The sequence below is a fragment of the Drosophila serrata genome, unplaced genomic scaffold, assembly GCF_035046125.1.
Source record: "Drosophila serrata isolate PLE 108 unplaced genomic scaffold, ASM3504612v1 contig_245, whole genome shotgun sequence".
Classification (NCBI taxonomy): Eukaryota; Metazoa; Arthropoda; class Insecta; order Diptera; family Drosophilidae; genus Drosophila; species Drosophila serrata.
In genome coordinates, this window is record NW_028257143.1 from 2,053,598 (window position 1) to 2,062,984 (window position 9,387).

The 9,387-nt window shown below is 37.3% G+C and overlaps 1 protein-coding gene across 1 annotated transcript; it reads right to left on the reverse strand.

Annotated features, from left to right (window-relative positions):
- Positions 1-5,138: 5,138 nt before the first annotated feature.
- On the reverse strand, positions 5,139-6,363 carry LOC110185930 (uncharacterized). Its single transcript, XM_020954944.2, has 4 exons — positions 6,086-6,363; positions 5,845-5,967; positions 5,517-5,595; positions 5,139-5,450 (listed from the first exon to the last, which is right to left on the reverse strand). Exons 1-4 carry the CDS (start codon positions 6,232-6,234, stop codon positions 5,397-5,399), a joined length of 405 nt encoding a protein of 134 aa, XP_020810603.1. The 5' UTR covers positions 6,235-6,363; the 3' UTR covers positions 5,139-5,396.
- Positions 6,364-9,387: the final 3,024 nt, after the last annotated feature.

Here is a 9,387-nt window from a genome sequence, read left to right on the forward strand (position 1 = left end):
GGATACTTTTGTGGGAGGTGGTGGGATTCAGGTAAGTCCCTGGGATTCGCGTTATGGTAGAGATATAAAATTTTATATGCCCGCTTTTGGACGCTCTTGTTGCGATGTCTGTTTGGATGAAGCAAAGCGTGAAATATGATTGTGTTGCGCTACACTTGGAGCTATGGGGCATGTTGATTCTATGAAACATATGCCATAGAATTATGTTGTGAATCTAGAATGCAAAAATAGCAACTTAAGATTGTTAAAGTATAATAATTTCATCTTTAAGTCATTCATTTATATACAAAACTGATTGTACCCGATCACTTTCTTCAGTTTTTTCAGTTGCTTTCTACTTCGCCATGTCAAAATTAATATTAGATTCAAAAAATCTTCAGTCTAAATATTTCTAATCTTTATATTTATGAACATATGTTATAGCAGTGTATCCGACTACCACTTTCGACCAACTTAATTGCTTCGCTTTATTACCCGAACATCATTTCACGCTAACGTAAGCGCAAATTTTGTACCTAAGCCGCGGACAGATTCACCTTGAACGGGAGGCACAGGGAGAGGACTCCGGGTGGTAAACAAGTGTAGCATCCCAAAAAATGGGCAATCAACTTCACAATGGCCCCACCTGTCCTCGAAACAGAAGCTCCTTCTTGTTACTTTTTAATACTTTTTATGATTATAACAATGTGTAAGTGTCTGCTGTGTTTTTGGGGGGAACGCAGGGTTCTTAGCAAATACAAAATAACTTTTGTTGTGCAGGTGAAGGAGATGAAGACGGAGCAACCCTCCTTAATGAAACATAGGACTCACTCCTGCAGTCCTTATCCCTTTTGCCACTTATGTTTTCGTTGTTTTCTTAAGTTTACACCAAACAACCACCCAAGGAAAACAGCAGCGTTGGGAAAAAAGGACACTAAGCGGCTAAAATCAACAATACACAAATATCATAACAACCCCCCACGAAAGAGGAATTATTTATTTTATTATTAAGTATACGCAGCGTATTAACCCGACAGAGCCAGCAACTTGATAGTCTTTTCGTGTTACTCCCATTGTCGTTTTGCCGGCTCCGTTTAATTGTTAACATTTCATTTAAGCCACGCCACACACACACACACACATGGTGTAGCCCAACAACTCACACACACTCATATTCAGGAGCTGGGATGATGGCAAAGCTGGGGCAAAATTCATTTATCAAAACGCTGCCCGCATTTCCGCGATGAAACCCCTCAGGATAAACTGACTGGCGCCAGCAGAAACGAGCGGAGGCGGCAGCCGAGGTTGAACCCAAAATCTAAATCGTTCTATGCAGACAGACGCACACATGCAAAGTGGAGGAGTCGCGAAGGCACGCCCCATCCCTTAGGCACAGTGGTTAAAAATAATTCGGAAAATAAAATATACACTTTTCATTTTTATTTCTGTAAGTGGTTACTTAATTAACTGATACATTTTTTTATTATATCTTAGGGAGAAAAGAAATATGATTTATTTATTCATGTATTTATTTATTATTTGCCATAATCCTTGATTGTTTTGCGGAAATTTTAACGCAAAATATGTTTTCTGAAACATTATTTCAGTTAGATGAAAAATAAGATGAGTAGCGCTATTTTTTCCTTCCTATTTAAAGTGCGTTACTCGTTTTTCGTATATATTTATTTATTATTATATTGCAAATTTGTAGTTTTAGAAATTATAAATATTTTATAATTTTTAATTTTATTATAAATATTTATATTAGTTAGCATAATACCAAACCTAATTTTTTATAATTTTAGCACCGATTCAACAGAAAATATAAGTTTTCAGGCACCTGAACTTCATATCTTTAAATGAAGGAATGAAAAATAATATAAAGGATAAGATGAGTAACACCATACTATTTGTTCGCATGCAAGCAAAAGATCACATTTGTAGGTGCTCCATTATGTTAAGAATGTTCCAGAAATCATTATTATTTTTATTAAACTATTAATTATTATTATAAACTCTAAATGTTTATAGCTGCAATCAAAAGGCAAAATATGGTTTCTTCAAAAATACTTTAGTTTTTTAGCTGTCAACCAAGAAAAAATAAAGATACGTAACGTCATACGCCATATATGCATCCTACTCTTCACTTTCATGTCCCCAAAATATCTGTCATTTTAGGTAAGAAAATATCCCATATAATATGGTACCACTGTATGCGGGGTCCTTCCTTTCCATGACGTTTGCGTATGTCAAAGTTATCTAAATGAAAAATTGACTTTCATACAGAGCGTAGAGAATGAGGTTGGGCCAGCGTTGGGAGGTTGGGGAAATCATCAACGTTCGTTTGCGCATCGCTTTCAGTTGAGTTTCCGTTCTGTAGGATTTCGCATTTACGCATTTCCTATTTTAGATGATATTTCATACTTTTTTGCTGACAGCAGTGGAAAGCGGGGGGGAAAACCGCTGCCACTGCCACTGCCGCTGCCGATGCCGTCGTTGATGATGATGATGTGCGTTTATTATTGTTGCTTTATGGCTTTGCATAGATAGATGTGATGTCTGCGTGTATGTTTGCATATGTATGCCACTGACATATCACTCCACCCGCCCCCTCCCCAGTTGCCTTTTGGGATTATCAACTCATTGTGTACTTATGGAGCCTTTCCCTTTGACCCCTGCGATTCTCTTGGCCAGCATTTGGCTTCTGACATTTGCCAATTTGGCAGTATTTTTGTTTGTCGATGTTTTTGGGCCCTGCGTTTGGTATAAACAGATAAAAATGATAAGATGCTGCTGCTATAATTCCCCTGCAATTGGGTTAATTATTAATGTTTTTAGGGAAGACTAAATGCAAGAGTTTGAGATTGAATGTTGCCATAAAAATGTATATTTGGTTTTAGAACTACAAAGATATTTTCGAACTCAAAGTCAAAGTTGTATTGCAAAAACCATAAAGAAAGAAAAGAATATTTAAATTATATAAAATAATAATCATAATTTTATAAAATAAATCGATCTATTTTGTACATGCTTTTATATTTACTTTTATTTATTTTTCAATCATTAAAATATAAATGGTATAGATAACTTTAACTTATCAAACATTGAAATGCAACTGAAAAACATTTATATTGATTCAAATTAGTGATACCTATTTCTTTTTAATTATTAAAATTCAAAGCAATAAAAAAATGTAAATAAATCCTTGGAATTGTTCTCTTTAACATCTTCCCCCCATTTTCTGTTAAATTCCTTTAATGGAACATTTTCTTTAGCCATTTAAACTTAACGGCTCCTACGTGTCTAGCTTGTACTTGCAATACGTATTGGCTAGCCTAAAATTATGCTGCAAAATTGTTGCAACATCAATCATATCTCTCGGTTCGCATCTGGCACTGGCCAAGATAAACAGAGGGTTGAAATAAAGGCCAAAACCTACAGCCAAGAGCCAACGACCAACAAGCAAACTCCCCACGCAGAGCGTGCCAATAAATTGCGGAAGGAAAATAAAATAAATTGAAAAACACTTTGATGCCATCAATAAACGCTGACAAAGCCAATGCCAGCCGAGCAGCTGAGGCCAGGAAAAGTTCACGACATTACCGTGAACTAATGTTGATACTGGGCACGACCCTATATCGCCAACGAGCTCTCTTCCAAGGCTTCGACGACACAAACAACTCAAACAGACATAAAATATAAAAATCATTTTGGCCAACTGCATTCGGGGAAAAATGCTCCAAAATCGTACACTGAAAGTTGTGTAAACTTTAAAGTTTTAATAAATAAAATAGGGGAATTTAATACAATTATTTTTTGGTTGGCTAGATGTTTGGAATTTGAAATAAAAGCTTTTCAATTTCAAAAGAAAAAAATGTATTAATCTCTTATTTAAGCTTTTATCATTTATCCCATAAAATGTACATACATATACATAATGTCATAGATTACTGAAAACATACGTTACCTATAAAGTTTAATAAATCGATATTTACATAAAATATTTGTATTTAAAATGAACCTATTCTTTGGTTGAATCGATTTTAATTTTTCTTAAACAAAAAGCGACACTAAATGATAACTTGCTAAAAATATAAATTTATTTGAAACTTGCCATGGTAAATTTATCAGTGTAAGTTGCTTGCCATTTTCCCTTCCTGTCCCTTGATTTTCTTCCTTTTTCTTGGCATCTGTTCCCTTTTGTCTCCTCTGTCTGTTGTTTTTCCTTCTCTGCTTGCTTTTCTATATATGGCTTTAAATTAGAACACATTTCTGTGATTGCTATTATGTTGGGAAAGGGGCTAAAATGGGGGGAAAAACAAAAAGGGCAGTGCCAAGCTCGTCATAAAGTGCGACAGGCGCCACTTTGTTCAATAGTTTTGTTCTCGTTTTTTTAGCTGTTTTTGTTGTCAAGTCGGCAATATGCCAAAGCGGGAACAGCTGCGACATCTTGGGCCTACTAAGAGTTGAGCCTTCTTTTAGGCTTTTTCCCGTTTTTTTCCCGTTCGCCAGGCTTCTGTTTCCGTTGTTTGTTGTTTGCTGTTGGCAAGGATATTGGCCCTAGTCCTTTTTGCTGTTTGGCCTACTATCGAGGCTGAGTCCTGGCAACAAATGTCATTCGAACGTTTGAGTGGGTTAAGCTTGAAGCTGACTTTGGCTTTTGTCTCTCTTCAGTTTTTTCAGGGATTTTTCCCAAGTTTCATCCCCTTCTTTAGTCCTATATTTTCTAGCCCGATACAAGTGTGACATATTTACATTGAAAAACTTTGCCCTAAGCAGCAGTTTTTAATAAGCTAAATCGGTAGTCAAAAGAAACATCATAAATCAGAATAGAGAATGTTTGGAAAATATAGATCAAGGAGTGTTGACGAAAGCAACACTTGATATATGAAAAACATTTCTATTTAGAGGCAATTTTTGTTAAATATTTGTCTCCTTTCCATTAAGATTAATTTTCTAAATCAAACCAAACTATTCAAAGAAGAATTTGTAAGTTCAGACAAAAAATTCCAGAATTCTTTGTTAATAATAATAATTCTTACTCCTTTTCATAAACTGCATCAAAAATATAATAATCGTTTGGGGAAAGATAATCCCTATAACCTCTTGAAATTCCAACGAGTTTCCCTTTCCAGAAAATTGATCTAGTCCCAACACAGTTTCGGTTTTAGCCAAAGTGAACTTTGCACTTTTACTGATATTAAATATTTACGACAATGCTTCGGCCACTGACAGCGAAAATTCAAGAACAAAACGTAGGAAAAGTGAAAAATGAAGAAGTGAGCGAGGAAAAATCAGGCTCCCAGGCAAAGTGAAATCCAAGCTAAATGGAATTCACTTAGCCTTGGCAGATGATGTCGACAGGGATGAGGATGATTCCCATTCGGTGGAGTGGCCTTCAAGCAGTGTCTGTTGTTTCAGCGATGTTTGAGTATCTCCTGCAGGCGTCGTCTTTCCTTCGCGGTGAGAACCTGAACCCCCCAAAAAAATACCAGTTACCGGAATTACACCTCAGATTTTATTCAGTTTGCACTCACCTGTTCGAGGGTCTCCAGCGTAGAGTTGATTTCCCGCTTCGAATGCAATGGCAGCCAGAAAGTTGTTATGGCAAAGGTTCTAGGGAAAGATGAATAAATAAATCAAGGAAGCAGATATTAATGGTTTAAATATACAACATTCTCCATGATTATAGTCTAAGAGTACTTAAATACAAAACTATAACTTGTCTATTTTAGTATACTAAACTATATAACGATCTATAGCTTCACTGCAAATCAGTTACTATTACTTTTATAATAATTACTTATTAACCCTGCATTTACTTCAAGAACTTGCTTTTTTATTCTTAATTTCTCTCTAACTCACCTGTGAACCCTCATGGCATCGATGGCACATCGTTGCATCTCCTCGTGACTGGCCATTTCCCGGCGGAAACGTTCGTTGTATCGCCGGAACGCGGCCGTATAACGCTTACGACAAATGTCGGCGCTTTTCACGGCAGTGGGGAAATTGTAAAATGTATTAAATCAACAGGAAATTGCAATTTTCACACAATTTGATTTGAACCCAGGGCAGGCTGCCTGGATGGCTCACTTGGCTGACTTACTAGGTTAGCTCCCTTTCATCGGGAGGAGGGCGTTGCCCGAATCCCACTCGGCGGGCCAGAAGGACGCGATACCACTGCTTCTGCAGGGCATTCATTGGCCGCTTGAAGGGATTCTCGCCGCCTGCATTGTTGGCTCGCAGTACATCCATTGCCAGCCACGTAACAAGTTTTCCGTTTTATGCCGAGCACTCAGCCAGATATTCCCTGCTCCTAGCTCCTTGCTCCTTGCTCCTTGCTCACCGCCGGGCATTCGCCATGGAACTAAAACTCGATTCAAGGGGCGACGACTAGATGCAGCTGGGATTGGGATTTGTTTGCCTGTTGGCAGGGAGTTATCGAACCAACAAGCTAACAATGGCTTCTGGGATGGGATGAGATAGGATAGGCGACGCTCGCATCGGCAACTGTTGCATATGGGAGTCGTTTCCGTAGCACTGGATAAATTTAAGCATCATTTTCCGATTTAAAAATATAAAAATATGTGAAAATGCTTGCAAGTTATTAAATTTCTTTAAAGAAGCAGCTAACTTAACATTCTTCTTATAGTATTTTCATTTAATATATATTAACAGAGTAGGTAAAAATATCAAATTCTCCATAACTTTCTATTTCTATTAAGAATCAATCGACATGCATATTTAACCAAAATTTATACTGTAGATACCTATTATTATTTTCAGATAATATCACAATTGTAATAATTTTCGAGAACTAAATACATTTTTTACATTATATATGTTAACACTCATTGAAGAGTCTAAAAGTTTTCTAAATGTTAACAAGTCTGACTATAGACCTCAAGTATATCTAAACGAAACATCATTGAAATGCATTTAATGAATAATGTTTTAAAAATATTTATTGTTAATTAAATGAGTATTATTATTTTCTCAGTGCATTGACCATTTCACTCTCTTTTTTTGCTCCCCCATCGAGCATTTGAAATGAAGTCGTCTGTCTGTGATTTGCCAGCGGATGAGCTTTGAATGTGGGCTAAATAAGAGAATAGATTGCCAGGCAATCGCATTCGATGAGTTTGATTTTCCGTTCTAGTTTTCCAGCTGCAAATCGAAAGTGCAAGATGTGCATTTAGTTGATTAAACGAGATGCAAGAGGGTTTAGCTTTCAATTGATATCACAATTCTTATGGTCTGTGCAATAAATATTTATAGATCAGTCAGAAAAGCGAACATAAATCATATACTCTTTATGATTTCTGTGGATAAAATAATCTAGATAACAAATTAAATCAATCAATAAAATTATTTCGTAAGTAAGGATTCCATAGTCAAGCAAATATTATCTAAATATTTCTCCACCTAAGTTCAAAAGGAAATCTATATATTTTGTGGCCTTAACCTTTGCTCACATTAACCTTTAATAGATTAATCCGCAAAGATAAATGTATAAAAACCACCTTCGAATATGCTAATGCAAAAATGCCGAAAGACAAATGTCTTTCAAATTTAAACCCGTCTGCTGCTGTCTATAGCCTCATTACTAACCCACATTCCTGCATACACGAGGAGCTCTGGCAAATGCAAAAACCACACCCTGTGAAGTCTATTTCCCCACCAACGCAAATATAACCCCAGCTCCGGCAATTTCTGATGCCAACCCAGATACGACAATGTCTATACATCATAGACGGATCCCACCCAGAAAACCTGAGTGGAAAAGATGGAAAGCGGAAAGGGAAAACATCCATCCGTAATGCGCGACGCTGAGAAAGTAGTTTCCATTTCCCGCCCAGGCAGCCGGAGGAGGAAACTGCAGAGGGAAGAGCGGGAAAAATGGGATTATATTAATTTGAATTAATAACATATTTTCCGTTCCGGGCTTTCCTTTCCTTTCCTTTTTTTTGCGCCCCCCCTGTAATGCGGAATTCTGTTGCCATGATGAGATTTTGCCCCAATGCCCGCGGGCGGGGATATGCCAAGGGTTTTTGGCGAGGCATTTGATCTTTAATGAGCTTTTAATATGAGTAAATTTGCAGTGGAATTCTGTTTGTTTGTGAAGAGGCTCCTCACTGGTATTTCCAATCGGAATTCTGCTCTCAAATGCCTTTGGACAGTATTTAATCAAGTGTTTCTCAACGAACGGAAATTAAGTTAACTCTGGTCTTGGTGTGGGGTATTAGGTCAACGGGAGGTTACCTCATCGAGGTTTAAGGTGCACTTGCAGTTTTGGCTGCCAGAAAAACTGCACTGCATCAATTTGGTCCTTGAGGTTAGCCATCTCTTTCCTCTTCCTTTGGAACAGGTACAATTGGCAGGGGAAATAATAGTATTCAGGCACTTTTATTTTTATAAATTGCAGGTTTTTTAATATAAATGATGTTAATTAAATAGATAAAGAAATGTGATAACATTAAAAATAAATAAATAAAATTTCTTTTTCTTATTTATAGTTAAAACATATGCTCTAATAAACTGTTTCTTCTTTTTATCCAATTAACTTGTGCATATATATTTATTCAAACATTACATTTCAATTTCAATTTTTTAAGCTACCATTACTTTGGCGGCCTGTGTAAAACTCTTTTCCCCGCATTTCCCCTTTTCTTTTTACCCCCTTGAATGTGGTCAAGTTCCCGGTTTCTAAGCAGCCAAACGCCGCCGCAATTTATCGAGTGTATTGAGTTGGGCTACGTGCTGCACATAAACCGCACTTATCTGGCTGACTGACTAACTGACTGACTGAGGGATGTGTGGAGCACCCGTTCTCCCATTTTCCGCCCGAGGTCCACTTCCTGCCATTGAAAGGCGATAGCCGGGTTGAGCCGAGCCAGCTAAGAAAAATTGCATGCGGTTAGGGAAGCGAGCAGCAAAATTAATGTGTCTGTCCCGGTCGAAGTTGCCTCCAGCTCCAGCTCCAGCTTCAGCTTCAGATCCGGACCTTGTCCATATCCAGGGCAATGCAGAGCGATGAGGCATCCATCCTTAAGCAAATATACGGACGGAACGTGTCCGTGGCCATATCAAAATGATGTATGTGTGTTAGATTTGTTATAAATTTTATTTGCTGTTTGCTTGATTTTTTCCTCCCACTCTAGTTCTATCACCCAAACCGGTTCGATTGGGGTTCAACCACAGATTCAGTCAATTATTAAACGCTTGAGTGATTGCGGACACAAAAAGGGGATGGGAGTAAGTCCATGAGAAAAGTTCATATTATATGTACATAATTTTCTGCCATAAGGTCACTGCACATCTTTTCACATGCGAGCCAACGTTGCGTATGAGTAATTTATATTTTTTTAAATTGATTATTATTAGGAATGTAGTAGGAAAAGACCGTTA

What these genes read in the sequence shown, in the direction of transcription:
- LOC110185930 (XM_020954944.2), bottom strand. Translation starts at nt 6,234, where the DNA reads ATGGATGTACTGCGAGCCAACAATGCAGGCGGCGAGAATCCCTTCAAG. An exon ending in GATGAAAGGGAGCTAACCTA is followed by an intron (nt 5,968 to 6,085) that starts GTAAGTCAGCCA and finishes TGCCGTGAAAAG; the next exon opens with CGCCGACATTTGTCGTAAGC. An exon ending in CGCTGGAGACCCTCGAACAG is followed by an intron (nt 5,451 to 5,516) that starts GTGAGTGCAAAC and finishes TGGGGGGTTCAG; the next exon opens with GTTCTCACCGCGAAGGAAAG.